At 47.6% G+C, this 14551-nt stretch overlaps 1 protein-coding gene across 2 annotated transcripts in view; it reads left to right on the top strand.

Annotated features, from left to right (window-relative positions):
• Positions 1 to 14551, top strand: part of VWA8 (von Willebrand factor A domain containing 8) — a 407445-nt gene that overhangs the window by 343847 nt on the left and 49047 nt on the right. For both annotated transcript variants that reach the window (XM_008260014.5, XM_051850641.3), the window contains one exon: positions 13044 to 13152. In XM_008260014.5, coding sequence (XP_008258236.3) covers positions 13044 to 13152 — 109 coding nt within the window. The remainder of the gene's footprint in view (positions 1 to 13043; positions 13153 to 14551) is intronic.

Genomic DNA, 14551 nt, shown 5'->3' with positions numbered 1-14551 from the left:
CTGTTAAGGAAACTGGCGAACCAACACCAAGGAGAAAATGACCAGCTTGCTCATGTTTGATTATGTAAACCCCTGATTAATTACAGTCATTGCATGAGATTTTTGTTGGTTTCTAATTACCATGTAGCTCAATACCAATGATCCGTGACATAAATTTGTATCCTATTAACCGTGCCCTACATTTAGTTAGAGATCTTTACCAAGTGGTATTTAGTGTTCTAATTTGGTTGCTCACATAGTAAGAGCCATCACAACCTAAAATTAAAACAAGGCTTCACAAAGTGAGATCTAATAATATTCTTTCCTCCTACTCGGAAGTTTCTGCTTCCCAACTTGCTGCCTGAGTTTCAGGAGAGCAGCTGTCCAGCTTCTGTAGGTTCCTGGTGGCGTGCACGCCACTGCGGCCGTCCTGCGGCCTTAACATGGCCACAGTGAGGATGCAGCCATTCACCAGTCTGTTCCCCAGCTCTGTGCTGCAGGAGCACTGTGCCAGCTACAGAATAGTCCCTGCCCCTGCGTGGTCACACCTAGAATCACTGTCAGCTTGCATACGTCTTTGTATATACCTCACAGCTTTGATTCATGGCAATACTGTTTACTTATGCTGAAATAGTTTTCTCTAGATATCCTATAATAAAAGTGTATATTAAAGATCCCTAATATCTGAATTTTGTTTTGTGCTCTGAGCCCATATGAGCTAGTGCAGCAGCCTGGAAGAGTCCCTCCCACAGTGAGCATCAGAGCACAAAACCATAGATGTTCTCAGCCAGTGAGCAACGTGCCACAGCTTCCTGAGTGCTGTGTGTGCAGTGTGGATTGCTTATTTCTATGTTGCCTCTTTAAAAAAAAAAAAAAGATTTATTTTATTTATTTGAAAGAGTTACAGAGAAAGAGGGAGAGACAGAGAGAGAGAAATCTTCCATCCAGTGGTTCACTCCCCAAAGGACCTCAACAACTGCACTCAGGAGCCAGGGGCTTCTTCCGGGTCTCCCACATGGGCGCAGGGGCCCAAACACTTGGGCCATCTTCCACTGCTTTCCCAGCCACATTGACAGGGAGCTGAATCCAAAGTGGAGCAGCCAGGACATGAACCAGTGCCCACATGGGATGCTGGCATTGCAGGCAGCAGCTTTACCCACAACGCCACAACGCTGGCCCCTGTGTCGCCTCTCCTTATGCTACTATTTTGTACTCTGATGAATAGCTTTCATTCGCAGTGTCTGTGCACAACTGCGTGAGTGACAGTGCTTGTCCTACTGGAAGCACAGGAAGACTGTTATCTTTGGATGTGACTGCACAGTTTTTATAGGAACTCTGGGTATTGTGAGAAATAGTTAGGGAAATTCAGGATAAACATCGGGAGGCATGGTTTTGTAAACATGATCGTAGTCTGAGATGATAAACCCAAGTTGTATGAAGCATAGTGCAGGAGATGATGGCTGGCTGCATCTTGTGACTTCAGTAGAAACAAAGAACGTAGGAAACCAGTTGCCGAGATTTGATGCCAGAAATATCTCTGCACAGGGACTGTGCCGTGCTAAGCTGTCCCTCACTCATTCAGTTAGCGCCCCTGTTTCCCGGGAAGAATTCCCCACATAAAAGCTTGTGCACGTGGTTGTGGTAGGTGCTTCCGTGTATTCTTAGAACCTGGATCATTTTTTCAGAGTTTCACTTCTAATACACAATGCTGGGAGGAATAGCTTTTCGGTTTTGTTTTGTTTTGTTTTGTTTTGTTTTGTTTTTAAATAGGTTTATGTTATTTATTTGAAAGGCAGAATTACAGAGAGACAGAGGAGAGGCAGAGAGAGATCTTCCATCTGCCGGGTTACTTCCCAAATGGCCACAATGGGTAGGGCTGGGCCAGACCAAGGCCAGGAGCCAGGAGCTTCTTCTGGGTCTCCCATGTGGATGCAGGGGCCCAAGGACTTGGGCCATCCTCTGCTGCTTTCCCAGGCACATAAGCAGGGAGCTGGATCAGAAGTGGAGAAGCTGCTTGCAGGCAGAGACTTTACCAGCTGGACCATAACGTCTGTCCGAGGAATAGCTTTTCTACCCACCCTTCCCTTTTCCTAATACCCTCAGCACCTCAGAGAATTCTGTCACCACGGAAAGCAGAGTAGCTTTAGATATTTCCAAATTTACTGTATTTTGGAAGACGTACAAGACTTCAGGTTGAGATTGAAGTCACCTGGCCAGGAAATGCCACGAGAGGTCATTTAGCTTTTGTAATGATAAAAGTTTATGACATTAAATGTCTCTTTCCAGGGCTACTTTGCAGCTAACCAAACCAGAGCATTTGCACAAAATTGTCAGCTTCAGTTGAGGTTGCCTTGCCTTCGCCAACCTTCAGCTTGGAGGTCTAATGGCTGGTTTTTTATTTACTACAGCTTTAAATGTTAATCTTTCTGGGGCCAGTGCTATGGCGTAGCAGGTAAAGTCCCTGCCTGCAGCACCAGCATCCTATATGGGCACCCGTTCAAGTCCTAGCTGCTCCACTTCCAATCCAGCTCTCTGCTAATGCACCTGAGAAAGCAGTGGAAGATGGCCCAAGTGCTTGGGCCCCTGCACCCATGTGAGAGACCTAATTGAAGCTCCTGGCTCCTGGCTCCTGGCTTCGGCCTGGCCCAGTCCTGTCTGTTGCAGCCGTTTGGGAGTGAACCAGTGGATAGAAGATCTTTCTCTCTCTCTACTTCTGCCTCTGCCTAGGCCTCTGCCTCTTCTTCTCTGTAACTCCAACTTTCAAATAAATAAATAAATCTTTAAAAATATTAACCTTTTTGAAGGCCCTTAAAAATAAAAGAGGCAAAAATAGGAAGGGTAGAATATATAAAGACATGACAGCTTGCCTTGCCCCTGCTGTCTATGACTCTCATTAGCAGTTGTTTTTGTGTGGATGTTTGGAATACTGAATGTGCTTGTGTGTGGTGGCAGCAGGAAGAATGCATTTCCGTGCCAGTAAACTGTTGCCGTGCCAATTATTTGTGGGTTTTTAACATGTGTTTTTGACATTCACCTACACACAATGATAACAACATTTGGTTTCCCTTAAAGATTTGTGTCTAAGTGTAGCCTCTTAACCCTTGAAACACCTTCTTGATTCCATCATGCTGCATTCCATGTTCCCAGATTTTCCAAAAATCTTCTTCATCTTTTGTTCATATTTGCATTTAAATAGAAGACACAGAAAGACTAAATAAGGGACTCGAAGTGACGCACAAGAAGTTGCTTTGGATGGGTTCTGCAAAACTCTGGTTTTGTTTTGGAGTCACACAGACAGCTCTGTCTGGCCCAGGGAGCCAGGAGACAGGTCATAACCCTAGACTCAGGGGCCACAGCAAGGAGCCCGTCTGGGGTTTAGGGAGGAATCCAGCCTGAAACGGACTGAGCCGAGGCCTTGGGAGGGATCAAAGTCCAGCAGAGATCAGTGTGAGATCAAGATTTAAGAGAGGCAGGAGCCGACATGGGCATGTGTTTCCTGCTTCTGCTGGACGGCTGTGCTGACCAGCGGCCCCACTGTGCATCAGTCATGAAGTGGCAGGCAAGGCTGGAGGAGTCCCATCAAGCTCCCATATGGCAGCTTACCGTGGGGGAAGATTATATGTGGAAGATGAAACCCTTAGTGTTCTACCACTGAATAGCCTCCCGTGCACATATTTGGCAGACGTTTAGTAAACACCGTATGTACAAGACTGTATGTAAAAGCCACTGTGCCAGCCACTCCTGGCAGATAATGAAAGGTAATTTAGAATATTAATAAATTGGTATTTTTGTCCTCCTTTAAACCCAAGCCTAAGTAGTCCATAGTTTTGTTTTCAGTCATGCTGGGTGTTTTTGTTGTGTACATAGTAATGGCTCTTGTTAGAGAGGGTCCTCGTTCCAGTGAGAAAGTTCTTGTCTGAAATTTGGTGCATTGAGATAGAGAAGTAATACAGAATGGATATAAATATGTGTTCTAGAGCACCTAGATAGACGGAGGGGGATGTTTTTGGTTATAGTTTCAAATATTTACTAAGCACATCACTTATGCCAAAAGTCGAAAATACACTTGGCCTTCTGTGTCTATCACTTCCCCACCAGCAGATTGAACTAACTTCAGATCAAAAGCATTTGAAAAAACACATCTGGGCTAAATGTCTATTGGATTTTTTTCTTGTCATCCCCTAAGCAATACAGTACAGCAACTACTGACATAACACTTAATTGTTTTATGTGTTATAAGTAAAACAAATGTGTTTTACAGTATATGGGAGGAGGTATGTAGGTTCTATACAAATACTATACCATTTTCTATAGGGGACTTGAACACCCAAGGATTTGGGTATCTGAGGGACATTGTGAAACCAGTGTCCCACAGTTACCAAGCAATAATACTCCCTAGGAGTGTCAGGGCAGAAGGAGAAGGGTAACAGTGTATTGGGTTGAGTTTGGGAGGTGGGCAAGGAGTCCAGTCGAGGGGTTGCTGGTAGCCTTGAAGAAGCTCATAAAAAAAGAAAGGAACCCTCAGGGCTGGCACTGTGGCAAAGTAGGTTAAGCCTCCGCCTGCAGCACTGACATCCCATATGAGTACCTGTTCAGGTCCCAGCTGCTCCACTTCTGATCCAGCTCCCTGCTAATAACCTGGGAAAGCAGTGGAAGATGCCCAAGTGCTTGGGCCCCTGCTCCCACATGGGAGACCCAGAAGAAGCTCCTGGCTCCTGGCTTGGAGTTGACCCAGCTCTGCCATTGTGGCCATTTGGGGAGTGAACCAGTGGATAAAAGACCTCTCTCTGTCTCTCCCTCTCTCTGTAACTCTGCCTCTCAGATAAATAAATAAATAAATCTTAAAGAAGGAGGAGGAGGAAAGCCTTTCTGTACCATTGGATAGCTTCTACTTGGCAGCCGTGGGTTATCCATTCTGCTTCTCACCTGCTTGTCCCAAGTCACCCTATCAGGCATCTGTCTTCAGGGACAGGGAGCAGCTCTCATGTACTGCATGCCACATTCCACCACTTCTGCCTGTCTGCTGCTTCCTAGCCTTTCCAACAAAGGGAAAATGACTTGTTTATCATTTAGTAAGAACAGTGCTTAGAATATGGATGCCCTCTGGGGTTGGTTATTTAGAACAAATGAATATTAGCTAGGCATTGTATATCATTACATAAATTACTGTGTAATTAGTGGATATTAGTGATCAACAGTCAGATCTTTCTCTTTTTTTTTTTTTAACAGACAGAATTAGACAATAAGAGAGAGAGACAGAGAGAAAGGTCTTCCTTCTGTTGGTTCACCCCCAAAGTAGCCGCTAAGGCCAGCGCGCTGCACCGATCCAAAGCCAGGAGCCAGGTGCCTCCTCCTGGTCTCCCATGCAGGAGACCCAGCACTTGGGCCAAGCACTTGGGCCATCCTCCACTGCCTTCCCGGGGCCACAGCAGAGAGCTGGACTGGAAGAGGAGCAACCGGGACAGAACCGGCGCCCCAACTGGGATTAGAACTCGGGGTACCGGCACTGCAAGTGGAGGATTAGCCTAGTGAGCCACGGCGCCGGCCTGTTTCTCTGCTTTTTAAGGGTAAATCGTTGAGTATTTGGCAGTGGATATTACCACCAAGCTAGGGAAGAACTAAAGATAAATTGTATATTCAATGGCTTCGCCAAAGCTTGAAGTTGGTACACAGAGGGGCAAACCAGGGACAATGGTATTTTTCTCATGTTATTATTGTAGAAAGTATGGGTCACTTATGGAAAATAGGTGGCAGTTAACTTGCTACTTTTTTTAACCAACTGAATTTACACGAAAAACCATTATTCCTAGAAATATGTTAATATAATTTTCATTGTATCTGTATCTGTGAAAGAAATTTCTAACCTTTAGGAGAGAATAATCTCAGACAAGAGTATATGTGCATACATTTTTAAGCTGTACATATTTATTTTTTTGAAAGAGTGACAGAGAAAGAGAGAGATCCTCCAATGTGGTTCTCTCCCCAAATGCCCACATCAGCTAGGGCTGAACCAGGCCAAAGCTGGGAGCTACAAACTCCATCTCCCATGTAGGTGGCAGACTCCCAAGTACTTGGACCATCCTTTGCCACCTCTCAAGTTCATTAACAAAAAGCTGGATTGGAAGCAGAGGTGGGACTCAAGCCCAGGCACTCTGATATGGGCTGCAGGAATCCTAAGGATAGGCAGCTTACCCTGCTTCACCACAGCTCCCGCCCCAGACAATAGTGTAGTTTAAGCAGATGTAGTCACTGCCTTATGACTGCTTGTATCTTCCTGTGCTGTCTCTTTGTGCCCCTTTAGATTTCTTCCCTTTTGCTTTGTTCTAGAAGCAGATATCCTGTTTCACACACTTCTGTATCCCTGTGAATAGTAGATGTACCATAAAAATGCATAGGAGGGACGGTGGCATAGTAGGCTAAGTCTCTACCTCCGGTGCTGGGATCCCATATGGGCGCCAGTTCATGTCCTGGCTGCTCTTCTTCCCATCCAGCTCTCTGCTTGTGACCTGGGAAATCAGTGAAAGATGGCCCAAGTGCTTGGGCCCCTGCATCCACATGGGAGACCTGGAAGAAGCTCCTGGCTGCTGGCTTTGGATTGGCTCAGCTCTGGCCATTGCAGCCATTGGGGAGTGAACTAGTGTGGGGAGCAATCCGGACTAGACTAAGTTACTCGAATTAGGACTTATTCTATGCATCTGCTCTCCCACAATATGGCGCTGGGAGAGAAGTAAACAGCTTCCGCACAGCTGCCTCCAGTTCAACCAATTAACTGTAGGACTTGCTCCTGATTGGAGAGCAGCGTACTCAGCCGAGTTGGGATTGGCGGAGGAGGACTATAAAGGAGGAGAGAGACGGCATGCACCAGGAACATCTATGGGGAACATCTAAGGGAACCCGTGCAGCCCCCGAGAAAGCCGGCCGGCGGTGTGCCGCTCCCCTGCGGAAGTGGGGAATGCGGCCAGGGGGAACTGCCCTTCCACGGAGGTGGAAGGGATAGTAGCCAACCCGGGAAGAACCAGCAGCAAACCCGGGGAGGGCCGAGCAGACGAAAGAACAGCGCAGGGTCCTGTGTTGCTCCTCCACGAAGAGGGGGAGCGACATAATGGTGCCGTGACTCGGATAGGAAACCTGACTCGGATAGGAAACCTAGGACGGATAGCAAACTTAGGAGGGAAGAAACGGGAAGAATTGGGAAAATATCGGAGAGAGAGACTAGCAAACAGCCTAGGGAAAATACCGGAGAGAGAGACTAGCAAACAGCCTAGGGAAAAGCCGGACGAAAAAGGTGCCGGAAGAAGCTGTTGAAAGCCTAGGCATAGACTCGGATACGGACTACGGGGGGAAGCTGGGAGGAATCTCTAAGGTCGAAAGCGAAAGTGAAAGCTAGAACAAACAGACTCGGACGCGGACTGTGGGGAGAGGCCAGGAGAAATGAGGGAGGAATATCGTTGGAGGAAAGCTTGGGGAAACATACCGGGTAGAGAAAAATGTTAGGGAAATTGAAGCCGCGGGGGGCAGGCCAAGGCGGAAACGAAAGCCACTTTGGGATTCTCAAGTTAGCCCGGGAATAGGGGGCGAAAAGTTAAAACCAGAAGCTGAGACGCAAGCCAGATTGGGATCCGTCTGATTAGCCCGGGGAGCAAAGGACGGGAAGCCAAATCGTGGGGCGGAGACGTACGCTGGGTTGAATTCGCCAGGCTAGCCCGGGGAACTTAGATTGAATCCTAGTGGCGGAGACGCAAGCTACGCTGTGTTACTCGCGGAAGCCGCCGCGTGCAGAGAGCACGGGGCGTGAATAGATAGGGGACGCTGGCGTAGGCCGTGGTTCAGACGCGAAAGGGTTAAGCGTGGAGACCGCGGACCGCGCAAAGCCGGGAAGCCGCGCAGAGAGGCGCGCGGGCTGAAGCGGCGCAGAGCCGGGAACCCGCCGGCGGGGCGAGGTGCCGGAAAGCCGCAGGGATAAGAGAAACAGAAGTTTGGAAGTGAAGTAAAAGAGAAATGGGAATGCTGGAAGATAGAAGTGAAATGGGAGAGGTAGGAATGCCCGGAGATAGAGAAATAGAGAAAAATAAGGCCTCCCCTCAACATGCCAATTAGAAGGCTTGGATTCGGTCTGCCTGATTTAAGGCGGTAAGCGCCAGCAAAGCTCGACCAGAGTATGAGCTGCAGGTCACCGAAGATAGGCACGAACCAACACTAATAAGTCTCCCCCACAATAAGGCAATGAGAAGGCTTGGATTCGGTTTGCCTGATAGGTTTTGTAAGCCCCTGCAGGCAGAGCAGAGCATGCGCTGCAGGGCACCGAACACAGGCATGCATCAGCGCCTAAAAACCTCCTCACAATGGCGAAGAGAGGACCCGGATTCGGTTTTCCTGATTGATAGGACTTGTAAGAGCCTGTGGGCAACTCTAGCAGCAGAGCAGAGTGTGTGCCGCGGGACACCGAAGACAGGCGCGTATCAACGCTAAAAAATAAAAAGAAAGGGGGATCTGTGGGGAGCAATCCGGACTAGACTAAGTTACTCGAATTAGGACTTATTCTATGCATCTGCTCTCCCACAATATGGCGCTGGGAGAGAAGTAAACAGCTTCCGCACAGCTGCCTCCAGTTCAACCAATTAACTGTAGGACTTGCTCCTGATTGGAGAGCAGCGTACTCAGCCGAGTTGGGATTGGCGGAGGAGGACTATAAAGGAGGAGAGAGACGGCATGCACCAGGAACATCTATGGGGAACATCTAAGGGAACCCGTGCAGCCCCCGAGAAAGCCGGCCGGCGGTGTGCCGCTCCCCTGCGGAAGTGGGGAATGCGGCCAGGGGGAACTGCCCTTCCACGGAGGTGGAAGGGATAGTAGCCAACCCGGGAAGAACCAGCAGCAAACCCGGGGAGGGCCGAGCAGACGAAAGAACAGCGCAGGGTCCTGTGTTGCTCCTCCACGAAGAGGGGGAGCGACAAACTAGCAGATGGAAGACCTTTCTCTCTGTCTCTCCCTCTCTCTCTCTGTAACTCTACCTCTCAAATAAATTAATTAAATATTTTTTTAAAAAATGAAGGTTGGGAGGGGCCAGCATGGTGGTGCAGTAGGTTAATTCTCCGCCTGCATCACCAACATTCCATATGGACGCCGGTTCGAGTCCCGGCTGTTCCTCTTCCCCTCCAGCTCTCTGCTATGTCCTGGGAAAGCAGTTGGAGATGGCCCAAGTCCTTGGACCCATGCACCCATGTGGGAGACCCAGAAGAAGCTCCTGGCTCCTGGCCTCGGATCGGCACAGCTCCGGCTGTTGCAGCCATCTGAGGAGTGAACCATTGGATGTAAGACCTCTCTCTCTCTCTGCCTCTGTAACTCTGCCTTTCAAATAAATCAGTAGAATCTTTAAAAAAAAAATGAAGGTAGGCAGGAATCAAGGCACAGTGGGTTACTTGCTGTTTGGGACACCTGCTTCCCACATTGGAGTGCCAGTTCAAGTCTCAACTATTCTACTTCCGATCCAGCTGCCTGCTCATATGACTGAGAAGCAGCAGATAGATGATGGCTCAAATACTTGAGTCCCTGCCACCCATGTGAGAGACCAGGAAGGAGTTCCTGGCTCCTGGCTTCAGCCTGTCCCAGCCCTGGCTGTTGTGGCCATTTGAGGAATGAAAAAGTGGATACAAGATTCTCTCCTTTTCTTGCTCTCACTCTCATTCTCGGTCTCTATCTCTCTTATTTCTTTCTCTCTTTCAAATGAATAAATTTTGTTAACGATATGTTTTATTTATTTGAAAGACAGAGTTAGAGAGGTAGAGAAGACAGAGAGAGAGAGAGAGAGAGAGAGAGAGAGAGAGAGAGAGAGAGAGAAAGAGGGGTCTTCCATCTGCTGGTTCACTCCCCAAATGACATAGTGCCTATTTCAGTGATTGGGATGACTTCCTGGAACCCATTCTGGATGAAACTAAAGGAAATGCATCCTGGTTGCTCCTCAACACGTGCATGAAAACAGACAGCAGTTTATCACTTTTCCGAATGGCCAGTGGCTCTGCAGCATAAGTCCATCCCCAGGGAGTGAGCCTCCTCGAATGATAGGCCTTCCCTCCTGTCTGTCCCGGTTTCTGTTCTGCATTGGACTGACTGAGCCTGTCTGTTGCAGCTTTTAGGAATCATTGTCAGTGCCTGTAAGAGATTCCCTAAAATGGCTCTGAAAGCCCCTTAGAATATGTGCTCCTCCCATTCATCTAGGGGTGGGGAATGTCTGGCCTGGGGGCTGAAAGCATTTGATCTGGTCCTGCCAAGGCAACTGCAGGTGAGACCCTAAATCCAGTAAATCTATAGCAGGTTCTTTTTTGAGTGGATAATTGTTTATGGCCTGTGAATGATGTTGTAGATATCCAAATGGCCCTTGGCAGAAAAAAGGTTCCCCACCCCTGGGAAATATATTCCTGTGAGAAAGTATAATGACATTTGCACAGTGACGCCAGATGAAATAAACTCCCCATGTGCCATGCTCCCAATTCAAGATCCCTGGGATTTTATGGTATGCGTGTCTCATATTAGTCGATTTTGAATCTCGCTGCTTAGGGTGGTTGGGGGGCTGCCTTGTCGCTGGCTACATGAGAAGGGCCATTTCCCGGGAACAAGACACTCAGGTGGCAAAGAAGTACAGGTGCTTGTCTGCAGAGACATCTCATAGCCTATTTTCTCCCTCCCTCAGGCCATCATGGCTGGCTTTACAACCTCCAAAACTTGGAGTGGGAGCTACCGGGGTGGGGGTGGGGGGGAGCATTGGAGGGGCCTTTTGTTTGCCTTCAGCCATCATTTTTAGCACTTGTTTTATAAAGGGCTATTTTTCTTTTATAGCATAACTGGATGGTGTGAAATGTCTAAAAGAGATAACTTTTTATGAAAATAGTTACTAGACACATGGAAATTTGTTTTTCATACTTCTTTTAGTCTTATTTATTTTTAAACAGCATACCAGAATGCACACACACCCCAAAGCGAGGAATGATACTGAGAAAATTGCCACTGCTCAGACCATTTTTGGAACTTCTCTTTGAGAATTGGCTTATGGAAGAGTCGTAACTCTTATACATAAACCGGGCTCACTGTTGCATAATTGTACCTCATTTTGACTCATACTCTACCTGAAGCTCCATATTTTGTTTTTACCAGATTTGGAATAATTGAATCAGTCACAGCATATTAACTCTAGAGGAACAGCAGAAATTTAGTTCACCTCTCTTAGTTTCTGGTAGGAAAGTTGAGGCCCAGAGAAGTTCATTGGTTTACTTCAAAGGTTACATATTGAGTTAGCAGATACATTATACCAGAAATCAGCTGTAAGTGTCCTTTGGTTGTTTATTAAAAATCAAATCCACTTTGAAAGAACACATAATTGCTGGCATCAAAGATATTTCAAAAGAACATTCCATGGATTCTGTCGATCCTTCCAGAATCAGTTGAGAAGCTACAGGGGCAGCATTATTGTAATAAATGTATCTTCCTGTGTAAAGCGAAAAAAAAAACAGTGTATAAAGCTGCTGGAAGAAAAGTCCAGGGAAGGGACAGTGTTGTGGTGCCGTGGGTTGAGCCGTGGTTATCATGCCAGCATCCCAAATCAGACTGCCCGTTCATACCATGGCTGCTGAACATCCAGTCCAGCTCCCTGATGACATGCCTGGGAGGCAACGGAAGGTGGCCCAAGTGCCTGGAATCCTGCCACGCTGGTGGGAGACCCAGATGGAGTTCCTGGATCTCGATTTGAGTCTGGCCCAGCCCCGACCATCACAGCCATTGGGGGACTGAACCAGTGGATAGAAGATCTCCTTCTGTCTCTCCTCTCTCTTCCAAGTAAATAAAATAATTAAAAAAAAAAAGGAAATTACGGGCTAGTGAATTAAAATTGCTTTGTGATGATCTAACAGTTGAGGTGAACTCATCTGGACATAGGCCATGGAAGTTGTGATTAGTTCATCCCTAATCTCCATTTTTGTTTGCAAAGACCTCAAATCACCTCCTGTCTGCCTTTATTGATCCTAACCTCAAGAAGGAAAAGCACACACACTCACAAGTGGATTCACTCTAAGAACTGATCTGCCGCGTGTTTCAGGCCCAACAAGCTCCCTTGTCCCTGCTGTAAGCACTTTGAGGTCAAGACCAACTCTTCAAGGCTTTGTGGGCCCTTGGTACTCTTCAGGATCCCATCAGTGTGTTCCTTGTAGGACTTATAAAAGAACATTTTATCATCTCTTCCCTGAAAGTTGTTACGTTTGAAAGCAGGTGCACAGTGCCCACGAAACGTGAACGCTTCAGGGTCCTTCTGCCGCGGACTCGAGCCCAGTCAGCCGATTACTGGGATTGGTGTTCCTGCGTGGTTGTCAGCCGTGCTGATTGAAACGGCGACCGATGGACTGTGTGCTCCCCTAGCGGAGGGCTAGCGTACCACTTACTCTGTCTGAATTGCAGGCATCATAAATCCAGCGTTAAAGATGAATTAGGAAAGCCACAAAATACCATAATAAAATTGGAGCGGGTCCAGAAAATAAATCAGCAGTTTTTAGTATTTGCAGATCTATAGACATAAATCTGTCACTCCGGCACACAGGCATTCATTTTCTGAGTTTTTTTTTCCTCCCATATATTTTACATACTATAACAGCTCTCAGAGTAATGGGGTTTCTTTGAAAGTGAAATAGATAAGTGTGCATTTACTGACTCAGCTGTATCAGCCAGACGGTGATCCTTTTCATGTCTATTTCTGGTGGGCTCTGGTTTTGCCTGCTTTGGGCGGGTCTCCTGCCTTGTGAAAACACTCTCAGAGCATTCTTCACCAGGACAGCCGTGAAGCTGAAACCCAGCCCACTCCTTTTCTTCCTTTAAAAGAGTGTCCTGAAATTTTAATTCATCTCCTTCTCAAATAAATGGATGTTAAATCTGATTTAAAAATATATTTTTTTTTACCATACACAAACAGCATCTATCACGTCATGAGATCCATTCAGAACTCGTGGGAAAGAAGCCTTCTCTCTGTCACGGGGTTCCAGGTGTTGGTCACAGGATAATGATGGCCTCTCCTTTCTTCATTGTAGATAACAATCAACAGAGACAGTGGTGAAGATGTGAGCTCCCCCAAACACGGGAAGGAAGACCCAGACAACATGCCCCACGTGGGCGGCAACACTTGGGCTGGAGGAACAGGTGGGTAGCAGGAGTGTTTGCCTAGCTGGAGCATCCTGGGGCTTCCCAGGCCCTTCTGGCCGGCACAGCTCCCCATCCGCCACCCTGTGACCTGACATCCTTCTCACCCTCTCAGAGTCGCCTCATTCGTCAAAACAGGGCAATCTCTCCAGGTTGCAGTGAGGATTAAATAAGATTCCAAATGTAAAGCCGCCGAGCATACAATGCCTGGCATAAGAAAAAGTGTTAATCCTGTGTCTTTTAAATTCCATGCCCTTTGGGATCCTGCCAGAACTCTAAATTCTTTCTGGAGCCAGGGACTCGGAAAAGAAATGATCCTTGTCTCCTAAGCGAGTGCGTTGAGGATGCGAGATTTCTGAGATAAGGGGGTTGGGGCTGTTTGCTGTGGTCCATTCCTTCCTCTTGGCTGCCTGGCGAGCACATTGTTCCTGTGACTGACTGCCGTCTTCCTTTTCCTCCGTGGCAGCTGCAGCAGACACAGCTGCTGGGCCACAGGAACAGAGCCAGACTGTGTGCTCTGTCTGAGCTTATCTCAGCCCAGCCCTGGGGAGTGCTGGCAGGAGCTCAGGACTTCACCTTCCCTGAGGATGGTCCCCTGTCTCTTGGCCTTGACGCCCTGGGCAGGAAATGGGTCTCTGTGCGGAGACAATGTGCTATCAAAAAGGCCCAGGGACCTCTTGTCCAGCTCTGTTTATTCATCAAGCAGCAGCTTGAAAAGAGAGGCTGTTTTTAGAAATGTCCTTTGATCTGGAAGTCAGTGTCAATGCAAGAAGATTTGATCCATATGGAGTGCACTGTGGGGCGAGCTGGCCAGACGCAGGGCTCCTGACACTGGGCTTCCCCGGAGTGAACGTTGTTGCTTGCTGCTCAGCTCGAACCAAATAGCTCAAGTATCTTTCCAGACTGAAGACCTGCATTTGCTTCCCCAAAGCTTTTATTTTTCAATTGACCAAGGCTCTTTAGCTTCATCTCTCTCCCTCCCTCCCTCTCTCTCATCTGCTCTCATCTGTGACTCATCCACACCCAAGGACGCACTCCTGTGGGGAAGAAAGGCAGGTCCCAACCACAGCGTTTCCACCTGTGGCTCCTTGTGCACTTGCTGCTCCCTCTGCCATAAGTCGACCGTGAGTGGCAGCCAGGATCACGCACATCCAAGAAGGAATTTTCCACAGCCCAGTGCTAAGTGCAAATGAAATCAAGTGTGCTCCAGTCCCAGGCTAAAAATATTATAATGAATGGGCTGTTCTCAGGGTTCTTCTCAGGAGGAAATGACCTACCAGGGAAGCAGTCCATGCTGAGTTCTCATATTTTACTTTATTAGCCCAATGAAAGCCCTGAGGCAGACAACAAAAATGCAACATAACTTAACCAATGTCTAAACGCTTTCAAATTTTCCACC

This window comes from Oryctolagus cuniculus, chromosome 9, assembly GCF_051225735.1.
Source record: "Oryctolagus cuniculus isolate XC-2025 breed Fujian yellow rabbit chromosome 9, ASM5122573v1, whole genome shotgun sequence".
NCBI lineage: Eukaryota > Metazoa > Chordata > Mammalia > Lagomorpha > Leporidae > Oryctolagus > Oryctolagus cuniculus.
The sequence above is the reverse complement of the archived record's forward strand: the minus strand, read 5'-3'. Positions and strand labels throughout refer to the sequence as shown.